The 13,026-nt window shown below is 43.7% G+C and overlaps 1 protein-coding gene across 1 annotated transcript in view; it reads right to left on the bottom strand.

Moving 5' to 3' along the window:
- Positions 1 to 13,026, bottom strand: part of LOC108679657 (twitchin) — a 139,750-nt gene that overhangs the window by 26,074 nt on the left and 100,650 nt on the right. The window contains exons 62-79 of the mRNA XM_047885350.1: positions 12,707 to 12,878; positions 12,273 to 12,551; positions 11,339 to 11,508; positions 10,688 to 10,817; positions 10,020 to 10,322; positions 9,596 to 9,880; positions 8,704 to 9,306; positions 7,261 to 7,978; positions 6,928 to 7,094; positions 6,185 to 6,772; positions 5,453 to 6,034; positions 4,948 to 5,253; positions 4,445 to 4,580; positions 3,647 to 3,813; positions 1,980 to 3,446; positions 1,538 to 1,837; positions 606 to 990; positions 218 to 423 (exon numbers count right to left, since the gene is read on the bottom strand). Of these exons, the coding sequence (XP_047741306.1) occupies positions 218 to 423; positions 606 to 990; positions 1,538 to 1,837; positions 1,980 to 3,446; positions 3,647 to 3,813; positions 4,445 to 4,580; positions 4,948 to 5,253; positions 5,453 to 6,034; positions 6,185 to 6,772; positions 6,928 to 7,094; positions 7,261 to 7,978; positions 8,704 to 9,306; positions 9,596 to 9,880; positions 10,020 to 10,322; positions 10,688 to 10,817; positions 11,339 to 11,508; positions 12,273 to 12,551; positions 12,707 to 12,878 (6,964 nt within the window). The remainder of the gene's footprint in view (positions 1 to 217; positions 424 to 605; positions 991 to 1,537; positions 1,838 to 1,979; positions 3,447 to 3,646; positions 3,814 to 4,444; positions 4,581 to 4,947; positions 5,254 to 5,452; positions 6,035 to 6,184; positions 6,773 to 6,927; positions 7,095 to 7,260; positions 7,979 to 8,703; positions 9,307 to 9,595; positions 9,881 to 10,019; positions 10,323 to 10,687; positions 10,818 to 11,338; positions 11,509 to 12,272; positions 12,552 to 12,706; positions 12,879 to 13,026) is intronic.

Here is a 13,026-nt window from a genome sequence, read left to right as displayed (position 1 = left end):
AAGTGGTAGAATTGAAAGGTATTATGTGACCATTTTATACACAGAATCGGAGTTCAAACAACGATAAACATTCGAATTATGCTATATTATATTCTCATTAACAACAATTGGTCCTACCCAATTATAAGCACTCGCTTATTACAAAATGTTTTCTTTCATTGTACCATCGACTCAATAGCAAAATGGAAAGCTCACGCACTAAAGTATAAATTCGTACCTGCTGATGGCTTAGGAGTGACAGGCTTGTCCGACTCGAGAGGCTCTCCCCTGCCCTGCACGTTCTCAGCCATGACTCTGAATTCGTACTTGTTCCCCTCCATGAGGCGTGAGACAGTCGCCGACGTCTCCTTCGGGTCCACCCATGTCACTGCAGGTACCCAGCCGCCACCGTGAGAGATGTCCCTCTTCTCGATGGTGTAACCACTGTGAATATAAATATTTAATTGAATGAAAGTGATATGACAACAATAATCTAGCTAAGAATTTCAAATTTCGGCTATTGTACAGTAATATCATAGCCAAAACCTTCATCTAACGCACCCGAAATTGTCTAATGTAATTCACGTTGCCAGTAAACCAAGAAACATCTGACAAAATTTGCTTACGTTATAGGACTGCCTCCGTCGTCCTTAGGAGGCTTCCAGGACATGAGCACAGAGTTGGCCATGATCTCGTCGTAGCTGAGCGGTCCCTCAGGAGGACCGGGTGTGTCGAGCACCACCACACGTAAAGTAGCCTCGTCTTGACCATTCTCGTTGCGAGCTCTGATCTTGTATTCCCCTGAGTCGGCCCGGACTGCGTTGACAGTGTGTATGATGGTGTGGTGGTTGATGGCGTCGATTGTGGTCCTGGTGGTAGGAGCGATTTCGACGTCATCGTTGAACCAGAAGATGTCGGGGTCAGGTTCTCCGATGTAGTCAACGTTGATATGAATGACTTGACCAGCCTTTATTTTCACGTCGTAAAGCGGGCCAAGAATTTTTGGTGCAACTGTCAGAGTAAAAGAGTTTAATGAGTTTAGGAGGACCATATTCGGTAAAATATGCTAACTATTTAACATTTTGCTAATGTGAGGAATCAATCAGCGATTAAGTGTGAAAACAAAGTGAGAAATTGTTGTAAGATATTAGCGCTTATAATAAATAATGATAATATGTTAAACATTTTAATTTTTGGAAATGATATTAAGTCATGTTATTTATTAAGCGTCTCTCACAGATACTGTGCATTTCTTTATTCAACACAATTTCATGTAATTTATTGATACGCTAGCGCACGAATGTCGGTCTCAATACGGATTCTCATTTAATAAAATTCAATTCTATAACCCACGGACCTACGACAATTATCTGTATAACATTTTGCTAAATTTGAGCAGGGACATTTGTTCATGAGGTAAATTCGAAAATCTCTTCTAAATGAAAATTCTAAATTAATAACAACAATGTCTGAAAAAAACGCTGTATCTTCAAGGAAATCACTCGATTCCGTTCTACGTCAGTTATGACGCTATTCTTCATTCAACAAAAATACTTACGGTTTCTTGGACGACATGTGACAGCGTCCGATGGCTCGGAAGGCTCAGAGTTGCCGGCCTTGTTGACAGCCACAATACGGAACTCGTACTCTTGTCCTTCTGTTAGGTTAGGTACTGTACAGGATGTCTCTGGTCCTATCCTGCAGGCGTTCTGCCAGTACGGGGAGCCACGTTCTTTCTTCTGCACAATATAGCCAGTAATGGGAGCGCCGCCATCCTTGGTCGGTGGAGTCCACTTCAGGTCTACGTGATCGCTGTCCCAGTCAACTACTTGTGGACGCCCAGGCTGTGAAGGTTCATCTGGCATAGGAAAATTCCGGATTATAAGCTTCTAATTCGAAATAAAAACATGTTCAATGAAGAGGCATTGTTGGAAAACTTAGATAAACACGAAATAAAAAGTAATATTTGAATATTGTTTCAGACAGAAATCCACACTCACCAACAGCATTTTTGGCAATGATACTCTTGTCAGTGCAAAGAGGATCGGATTCTCCGATGGCGTTGACAGCCTTGATCCTAAAGTGATATTCCTTCATGTAGACCAGGTTCAGAATCTCGGCCGTGAGGCCAGCCACTTCACCCGCTTCTGTCCATGTACCACGAGATACATCCATTTTCTCAACAAGGTAATGGAGGATAGGTGAGCCACCGTCATCCAAGGGAGGGCCATACGACACTCTGCAGCTGTCTCGAGTAATGTCGGAAACACGCAAAGGTCCTTCAGGCTTCGAAGGCCTGTCCAAAACAATCACGTTACCCGAGGCAGACGCCTTGCCAAGCTCGTTTTCCAGTGTCAGCGTGTAACGACCAGAATCACTACGACGAGCAAACGGAATCTCGAGTATGGTCTGTTTTCCGTAAGTCTGCATTTCCACCCTGTCGGACTCAACGATCTGAGTACCGTCAACAGACCATTTAACACTTGGTCGGGGTGCGCCGCGAATAGGAACATTGTACTCCAATCTTGTATTGGCTTTAATGACGAGATCCTCCAAATTCACCACATCAATGCCAGGCTTCTCAAATCGTGGCTTGCACACCACAGACTGTGATGGATCAGAAGGATCAGAATTACCACCCTTGTTGACTGCAATAATTCTGAACTGGTATTCTTCCCCTTCAGTGAGATCAGGCACTGATGCTTTACACCCTTGTTTGGCAGGAACTTCCACGGCTTTTTCCCAGTTGCCAAACCTGGGCTTCTTTTCGATTATGTAGGAGGTAATTGGAGCTCCACCGTCATTGCGAGGCTCTGTCCATTCAAGATCCACTCGGTCCTTGTCCCAGTCAACCACTTCAGGCTTGCCAGGCTTAGAAGATTTACTGAAAGGATCTTTGGCTTCAACCGTGTCAACACTCGTAAGCGGCTGACTTTCTCCTTGACGGTTGACGGCTACTACACGGAACTTATACTCGTGACCTTCGATTAGACCTGTAACAGGAAGCTGAGTGCTCTTGGTTTCACCCACGGGCACCCACCTCAAGCTATCAATATCCATTTTCTCAACAGCATAATGAATAATTTCCGATCCGCCGTCGTCCTTAGGTGGTTGCCATGCGACAGTACAGCCTTTACGCGACACGTTGGAGTACTTGAGAGGTCCTTGAGGAGCTCCGGGAACATCCAACACAGTGATGCTCACCGTGCATTTGTCCTCACCATTCCTGTTCTTTGCTTCCAAAGTGAATTCGCCTGAGTCTGATCGTTTACACTCAGAGATTTTGATGGTTGTCATGTAATCCTCCTGAACAATACGAAGTCGATCCGTAGGATACAGCTTCTCTCCCTTCAGCATCCAATTCTTTGAAGCTGGCGGTTCACCAGCGACAGGAACTTTAAGTAGGAGATTTTCCCCGGCCCTGATCTTCACATCGACCATTGCGTTGCGATCAATGCGAGGAGGAACTGTAAAGAGTGAAATACAATCTGAAATTTGTCTTATGCGAGATCCTCAATCAACATAGGAATTTGCAATTATTTACCCACTACAAATCTTCAAATACTCGTAAAATCAAATGTAATGAAATTGTATTCCTAATAACTTGTGCGCAGTGATAGAAGTATATCTAGGCCCACATTTCAAAATTTATATCGGAAAAACTTACGATTCTTAGCCCTTGCGAGGTGAGGCGCAGTGGGTGCAGAAGGCTTGCCAGGCCCAGCTTTGTTGACTGGGATGACGCGGAACTCGTACGTGTTGCCTTCGACCAGATCAGGTACATGCGCCTTGCAGTTGCTGCCGTCCGTCGTTGCGCATTTCTCCCACGTAGGGCTGGACGTTGTAGTAGCAGTTGTAGTTATGCTTAATTATGGTCGTAGATTCTAACATCAAACACTCTCACTCCATAATTAGATCAATTAATTGAATATTTGTGTTAAAAGCTAGGTACAGTCGGAAGTTTGTGACGAATTTGTGACATGGAAATTTTGCACGTTAAAGGTGTGTGGCCGCTCGTGACGTAAAGCGTGTGCAAACAAACATGTGGAGACAAACAATCATATTTTGACGAGGCCAAATCTAATTGTAGCCTCAAGAAAGTTTTCAGCTGATTTTAAATGACTGATGTTCAATGCATGTGTGAATTATTATCTGAATCGAATACACTTCCATCATATCATATTAAAGTGACATTTTCTGTTAAATGAAGTTCAATATGAAATAAATTCATCTAATGAAGCAAAACCTGGTAGTGTCTGTCTTGAATTTTTCATTTAGGCCTATAGCCGATTCTTAACCTTCCATCTACCTTGTCAGAATTTCCTCATCAACAAATGGATCTCAAACTCTCAATTCGCTGTTCCAATCTTGCTGATCTAAACCTAAACCACTCGGCTAGTCCTGTGCACTTGTTGACAAAGTTTTAAACAAGAGTGAGTAAGTAGAGCAGCAAGTAAACGCTTACTTGTACTTGTCGCGCTTCTCGATGATGTAGCCGATGATGGGAGATCCGCCATCGTCTTCAGGTGCCTTCCATCCAAGATCAACATAGTCAGCATCGAAGTCCTCGACCTTCACATCAGTAGGCGCAGAGGGCAAATCTGGTGAGATTAGGAACGCTATGAACCCAAAGACTCGTAAATTTAAGTGGCATTGAATATTAAATGCGTCATATGTTCCAAATAATTATCTACTTTATTACCCGCAACTCAAGCAGAGTGCGGACGTAGCACTGATACGCACATATGCCGGGTCAAACTGGGGCAGGATGATCCAATAAAAGACAAAAAAATCATCGTTATTTGAAAAATATCCCACTTAATTCGATGAGCGAGCAGTCAAGAATATTTTTAAGGAAACTGCAAACAAAAACCTTTAATAAAATTAAGCAACAAATTTGACATTAATAAATCAAATAAAATTGCATCAGTAAAATTCTAGAGAATTGCCTCGTTAATTTCGATTTACCGAATGGATTCTTGGCCTCGATTGCTTGTTGCGTGGTGAGAGGATCAGACGTGCCCAGGCGGTTGACGGCCTTCACCCTGAACTTGTACTTGTGGCCCGGCGTGAGGCCAAGCACTTCAGCGGTGGTCTCTCTGCCGCTCGTCTCGCCCGCCGGCACCCAGCGGCCTGTGGCCTCGTCGAGCTTCTCGATGGTGTAGTGGTCGATAGGGCAGCCACCATCGTCGGCGGGAGGCTTCCAGTCCAGCTTGCACCCTTCTGCGTACACCTCCGAGACTTCGAGAGGACCCGCAGGCGTGCCTGGCTTGTCTTGGGTGGTAGAAAAATGCAAATCATCAATGAATATCATTTCCCTTTTCAGTATCGAATTGGATACTCCATAGGCCAAAAAATATTTCAAGTGCTTAAATTAGGCAAACAAATAAACAATCGGGAATAATCAACGATGGAAATTTTAGATTTCATTTAAAAGAAAAATATCAAGAAACATTATAAAATATTGAGTTACCAAGAATTATGACTTCGACATCAGCAGAGTCCTTTCCGTTGCAGTTTTCGGCTGTGATGGTGTAGGTGCCACTCTCGGCGCGCGTCGCTCCGGTCACACGAATCTTGGTGTGATGGTCCTGCATCTTGATGGTAGTAACTCCGCCAGACTTGATTTCCTTCCTCTTGCAGAACCACTTCTTCTCTGGCACGGGCTCACCACTGACATTCACGTCGAATGTAAAGCTTTGACCAGCCTTGATTCTGACAGGTACGAGGTTCGTGCGGTCGATCTTAGGAGCAGAATTGCGCGGCTTTACAGTAACGGGATGAGTGGCATCTGAAGGCAGGCCGGGACCAGCGGCGTTCACGGCTCGCACGCGGAACTCGTACGTCTCGCCTTCGATGAGGTCAGGGACGGAGCACTTGGTCTGGTCAGCAGGTACTTCGCAAGCCTTATCCCACCCTCCATATTTGTCCTTTTTCTCAACGATGTACTTGACAATGGGTGAACCACCATCGTTCTTAGGAGGCTCCCATTTAAGATCAACTTTGTTTTCGTCATAATCAGCAACCTCAAGGTTTTGAGGCTTACCAGGCTCATCTGAATACAGGAAAAATAGATTGGATGATACTAGAATATAATTCAAATTGTATAAAAGCACATTATTTTTTCTCTGCACATTTTTTAATTTCAAACCAACAATTTTCAAATAATTATATCATTAAATGCGTATAAACATAAATTACTTACCGTAAGGATCTTTAGCCAGTACTTTCTCATCAGCTTTGAGAGGATCAGATTCTCCCTCGGCATTGACAGCTTTCACGCGGAACTCATACTCCTGACCAGGCGTCAGGTTATTCAGCTCAATGGAAGGCTCGGCGCCCGTCGTCTTGCCGCACGGCACCCACAGTCCAGTGTTAGGATCGAGCTTTTCAACGACATAATTCTCAATAGGGACTCCGCCATCATCTTTGGGTCGTTTCCATTTGAGTTTGCATCCAGTGCCTCTAATGTCAGAAATCTTGAGTGGGCCTTCAGGAGGCTGAGGTCTGTCGGTAATGTTGACATAGACAGTGACAGAGTCTTTGCCGGAGCTGTTGACGGCAGTGATGACATACTCGCCAGAATCAGCCCGTACAGTGTCACGGATCACCAGCTTGGAATTGTAGTCAATGTTATTGATGTTGACATGTTTGTTCGAATCCAACGATCGGCCTTCGAATGTCCAAGTTACCTTTGGAGGAGGCTCACCACTAATATCCACATCATATTTGAGCATCGAGTTGTTGGAGATGGTAATGTCGCGCAAATTTTTACGATCAATCCTCGGCGGCACTGAAATAAAAGAGAAGTAATTGTGAAACGGACAATATTTCACCACTAAACACCTTAAAAACTAAAGGGTAAAAGACGGCAGTCAATCTTAGTGCCATGGTTCAAACGCAAAGTAAATGAGAATGCTCTGTCCTGAGGAGCACTTTTGTACTGACAGAATCTGGCCTTGGGGATCATAGTCTTGCTGGCATCGCTAGGCTCGCCGGGGCCAGCCCTATTGACGGCGGTCACGCGGAACTGGTACTCAAGGCCCTCGGTGAGGCCCGTCACGGACCCGATGCACTCGGGGGTGTTGGTCGTCAGCGCCTTCTCCCAAATATTCCTGAGTGGAATGACCGAGATATCGATTAAAATGAAAACACAATACTTGGAAGTGATAATTTAATTCACGAATACTCATGAAATATGGTAGTTCTTTTTTTATATAATTCAGATATTATACATATTCTAATTCTTCAATTCTATTTAAAGGTCAAATTTTCACTCACGTGTACTTATCACGCTTCTCAATAATGTAGTGCGAGATGGCAGCGCCACCGTCATCAATAGGCATGGTCCACTTGAGGTCAATTCTGGTGGCATCCCAGTCAGCCTTTTCGGGCACGCCAGGTTGGCCTGGTGGGCCGAAGGGGTCCTTGGCCACGATCGGTGACAAGGTAACCAGCGGCTCGGACTCGCCCTCCTTGTTGACAGCCTTCACTCGGAACTCGTATTCGTGTCCAGGAGTCAGATCGTTCACCTCCATGGTAGGCTCCGTGGTTCGGCCAACAGGCAGCCAAATACCCATGTCTGGGTCGAACTTTTCCACAATATATCCTTCCACCGGAACACCCCCGTCATCTTTAGGTGGCTTCCAGTTGAGCTTGCATCCTTCTTTGTGCACATCTGATACCTCCAATGGTCCTTCGGGTTTACCGGGTTTGGAAATGACGGTGATTTCAATTTCAGCTTCATCTTTGCCGTACTTGTTGGTAGCAACTATCTTGTATTTACCAGACTGCTTCCTCGTAGGGTCATCATTCATGAACCTGGTATTGTGAGGAACGTTCTCGATGCGCAAGGTCGAGGACTCTTGTACGGGCTTCTTGTTGAAGTACCACTCAATTTCAGGGACGGGCTCGCCAATGACTTTGACGTCGAGCAGGATTGGGTCGCCTTCTCGTACCGTCAAATCACGCAAATTCTTGCGGTCAATCTTAGGAGCAACTGTAAAAAACAAGTGCACACATCTGGAACTGATATTGTTTGCATGCGGCGAAAACCAAAGAACGAGTCAAGTGGCGTATAAGATATTGTAAAAAATATGAACAATGAAAAAGTGCAACAATTACCTTCATTGTGAACACGTACAGCTATGGGATCAACTATTGACAAAGGCTAGTTTCCATCATCAGTATAAATTCAAATAATAGGGTTAAATTAAAGCGTTTATGGAGAAAAATGTGAACACATTTATCTGAATTTGAAACTAAGGGAATGTAAAACACAAGCACCGCAAGCTATGAATTTAAAATGGAATAAACTCAAGTTTACATAGTCACTCTGAAATATAAACTTTAAGTATCAACAGCTGAAAAAATTGCACGCAAAAATAAATTTCCCGTTAAGAATTTTAAACATATTCACTGAAACAAAATGACTTCTTTAAAATTTTAATTGAAAAGTTATCTGTCATAAGGGAATATTTTAAATTATATTCCGTCATTTATGACTAAAAATGTACGGGTATTTAAAAGGCACAATTTATTCTACAATAGGATTGCGAAATAAACTACCGGAATGTTTATTATCGATTTTAGGAGAAAATATTCGGAATATGATTTATAAGTATTATTTACCATACCATTTACGAAATGAGCTTTAAAAATTGTCTACTCTTCAATTTAAAGGAATGTGGGGAGCTGAAGCCGAATAGTTTGAAGAAAACTTACGCTTCCTGGGCTTGCAGGTGACGGGTTTGCTGTTCTTGGAGGGCTCGGACGGACCGGCCTGGTTGACGGCGCGCACGCGGAACTCGTACGTCTCCCCCTCATCAAGGTTCGGCACACGGCCCTTGGGCTCCTGTCCCTTAATTTCTGCAGCCTTAACCCACTTGCCGGAAATTTCGTCTCTCTTCTCAATGATGTAGCCAGTGATGGGCGCACCGTTGTCTTTGGCAGGTTTCTCCCACTTGAGATCCACGAAATCTTTGTCCCAATCAGTGGCCTCGGGAGCGCCAGGAGCATCAGGAGGATCGAACGCATTTTTGGCCACAATCTTGTCTAGGCCAACAAGAGGTTCAGATTCTCCCTCGCTGTTCACTGCTGATACACGGAATTGATATTCGTGCATTGGTTCCAAATTATCCAAAACTATTGTTGGGTCCTTGGAACGCCCAGCAGGCACCCACTTTCCAGTTTCAGTGTCGAGTTTCTCGACCAGGTAATGCTCAACAGGAGAGCCTCCATCATCCAGAGGAGGATTCCACTTGAGTGTGCAGCCTTCCTTGTGGATGTCGGACACCTTCAAGGGCCCTTCAGGCTTTCCTGGCACGTCTGTGGGGTGAATTAAATAATTATTAATGAGTTCCGAAAAAAACACGCTTCGTATTTGCTGAAAGATTCACGGAGCTAAATAATATTGTTATTAAGAATATTTGTGTTTTTCTCAATTATAAATGACTTGGTTGTTAACTGCAAAACTCATTAGGAAAATGTAGCTTCAAACACATTGTAAATGCCATCTGAATAGGACCGACCAGAATCAAATCTAGCAAATATTATTCATACAGTCAAGTAGAAATATGGAGAATAAAGTAAGGATTAATAAGAACTAATGACTCACCCAGCACAGTGACCTCGAGGGTGACCTCATCACTGCCAGCCGAGTTGCTCGCCTTGATTTGGTATTGTCCGTTGTGGCTGCGGTTGGCACAAGCTATGACCAGCTTAAGCCTGTGATCCTCTTCGTCGAGTTTTACGCCATCCTTGCCGTCTTCAAGACGCTTCTTGTTTATGAACCAAGACTTGCTGGGCTTTGGCTCGCCAGTAACGCGAGCATCGTACTTGATCATGGAGCCCGCGTGCACCTTGATGTGGTCCAAGTTGGACCGGTCGATCTCGGGAGCCTCTGCAATCGCACCCAAACCACATTAGACTCAAAACTATAAAATCATTGTGTACTTATGACAGAATTCAAACAAGTTTCTATCTTTCATCACACAACAAAATCCTCGTTTGGCAAACCCAGCCTATAGAAATGGTCTTACGGTTCTTGGCCTTGGCGGTGAAGGTGTCGGACGCGTCTGATGGGGCGCTGGCTCCTCCCTTGTTCACTGCTTTTACCCTGAAGTTGTACTGCTGCCCCTCGACGAGATCTTGCACTTTGGCTTCGCACTTGGGGCTCTTGGTCTCCATGTGCTTCACCCACTTGCTCGAGTACTTGTCTTTCTTCTCGATGATGTAGTGAGTGATGGGCTCTCCACCATCGGATTCTGGTGCCTTCCATACGAGCTGACACCAGTTCTTGTCGTAGTCTTTCACTTCTGGCTTGCCGGGTTTGCTCGGTGGATCTGGAAAAACACAAGAATGGAAAAAATGGGACATTTTTAATGTTCTGAGCTGTTTAACTCAATAGTGAAAATTTGTAAATTTGGCAGTTATTCGTAAGTAATTTTCAATAAAACTTACAATTAAATTATCGATAAATTCAAGTTAACCACTCTTTGTTATCTTCGCCAACATAAAATTTTCCTTCCACGTAATAATACAAGAACATTGAGCAAGGTCTATAAAATTCCTCTAATCACACATCTCATTCATTTCATATTATCATACAACGTCTACCTATTTATTCTGAGAATATTAGATGCGTAGCAAGGAATTTAAGTGATTTATTGAGCAGATAAATATTGAAGTCTCGACGCAAGCCTCTCACCGAAGGGATTCTTAGCGAGGGTCGCTGAGTCGGTCTCGAGGGGCTCGCTCTCCCCCTCAGGGTTGACGGCCTTCACGCGGAACATGTACTCCTTGCCCTCAGTCAGGCCAGGCACCTCTGCCTCCGTGCCCTGAGGGTAATGGGTAATAACTTTATTTATATTTACTTTAGTAGCACTGAGTATCAGCACTGACTAGCCAGGTACCTCCGCCTCCGTGCCCTGAGGGTAATGGGTTATAACTTTATTTATTTTCGCTTTAGTAGCACTGAGTGTAGGCACTCACTAGGAATCTGACGTTGGAATAACGTTGCTGTTGTTGAAATGAAATCAAGGGCCTGGAGGGCAGTGAAATTTCGTTAAGTTCGGTAATCAATAGAAGTATTTCAATAATTTCTTTATAGATATTTGAAACTTAGCCGGAACATGTCAACGAAGACAAATATATAAAACACGTCTTATTTCAGCTTCATATGCTTACGATAGAGGAAAAAAATCAGAAATATAATTAGCCAGGCTATGATTGACTCTCGCTTCAGAGGTCATTTAGAAACGTATAAACGATATCTAAAATAAGATAAACTCAACTATTACAAAATATTAACAAATTATTTCATAAGAATAAGTACGAGTTATATAATAGTGTTTCTCACCTTGACAGTCTGTACGGGCACCCAGCGTCCCGTGTCGGTGTCCATCTTCTCGACGACGTAGCTCTCGACGGGCTCGCCGCCATCGTCCTCAGGAGGCTCCCATTTGAGCTTCACAGACTCGGCGGTCACGTCAGACACCTTCAGCGGGCCCTTGGGCTTCGAAGGCTTGCCTGATGCCAACAAAAATAGTATAATAAAGGCTCATCATGATTCATTTGTACGAGGATTTCGTAACATCGGTTTTCTTGTGCAATTTCTGCAAGAATTGATAAGTTCTTCGTAAGAATAGAGAGACCCTTATAGTAATTTAAAAATGGGTGTCTGATTAAATGTGTTGTCTTATCACTTGTTTAACATTAAATAACAGATAAAAGAGCTTTACGCTATCCATCTTTCTAGCAATTCCATGCAGATCAAAAGTTCATTTGTACATAACATCTCACATTGAAGAACGGTTCACCTTCGAGGCATTGAGTTTAATATCGAACACGAAACATTGCGTGGAAGACTAGTTATATAAATGGTATTCTCTGTTTGATAATGAGCAAAGCAGTTTCAAAATCGCAATTAGGTTTTAAAAAATAACAAAAAATCCTCGATTAGTCCTGCAATCATTTTAAAATGATTATTAACATTTTGAGAAGAATCAATCATCGAACGTCGGTGAAAGTAAAGTAAAGTAAATTTTAACTTTTGGTCTAAAACAATAACTCGTTAAAAAATTGCTGCCTGCTATTAATGAGATGCTAACGCATCACACATTCTTAGGCCTTATTTACCTAGGTGGGTAAGCATATTTTCAGCTTCAGCTAATAAATAAAACGTGACTCCTTATCTTACGAGCGACTAACATCTCAGGAGTTGAAAAAATTACTCAACAGATACATAGCTTTGTATTTAATCAGTATTTAAATAATGTATTTTCCCCACTCACCCACAACGACGAGGTCCAACTCGGCGACATCAGTCCCGTTCTTGTTCTTGGCGGTGATTTTATAAATGCCGGTGTCGGCACGCTCAGACTTCTTCAGGAGGAAAGTGGTGAGGTAGTCCTCGGACTCGATGGTGATGCGGCTGTTGGTGACATTTTTGTCTTCGTACGTCCATGTGATGGTGGGTGCAGGCTCTCCCGTCACCTCAACGTCAAACTTGAGCATCAAGCCCGACCTGATGGTTCTCTTACCCAGGTTCTTGCGGTCGATGCGAGGCGCCACTGAAAATTATACCACAGGTACATAAATAGAAACGAAATGGATTTGAAACACACGTTTCAGAAAAACATTCGAGCTTTATATAGATCAAACACACATTCTTCATATGATATTAATTCATGAGACCATCAAGTTAACGATGATACTACAGACTCACAGTTTCTTGGCTTGCACATGACGTCTTCGGACGGGTCCGATGGCTCCGACGGCCCTGCCTTGTTGACTGCCACGATGCGGAAGTTGTACTCGTGGTCCGGCTCGACATCCGTGATGCGGATGGACGTTTTGTCACCAGGGCCTGAACCGCACTGCGTCCAACCCCTGCTGTCCTGTAAACAAAAATTGGTGTCAGCTCTCAGTAGTTGCTGTCAGCTATCATTAGCTGGTGCCAGCTATCAGTAGCTGGTGCCAGCTACCAGTAGCTGGTGTCAGCTATCAGTAGCTAGTGTCAGCTGCCAGGAGCTGTTGTACAAATAA

This window comes from Hyalella azteca, unplaced genomic scaffold (genome assembly GCF_000764305.2).
Source record: "Hyalella azteca isolate HAZT.00-mixed unplaced genomic scaffold, Hazt_2.0.2 contig17671, whole genome shotgun sequence".
Classification (NCBI taxonomy): Eukaryota; Metazoa; Arthropoda; class Malacostraca; order Amphipoda; family Hyalellidae; genus Hyalella; species Hyalella azteca.
Note: the sequence above shows the minus strand (reverse complement) of the source record. Positions and strands in the feature narration are given on the sequence as shown.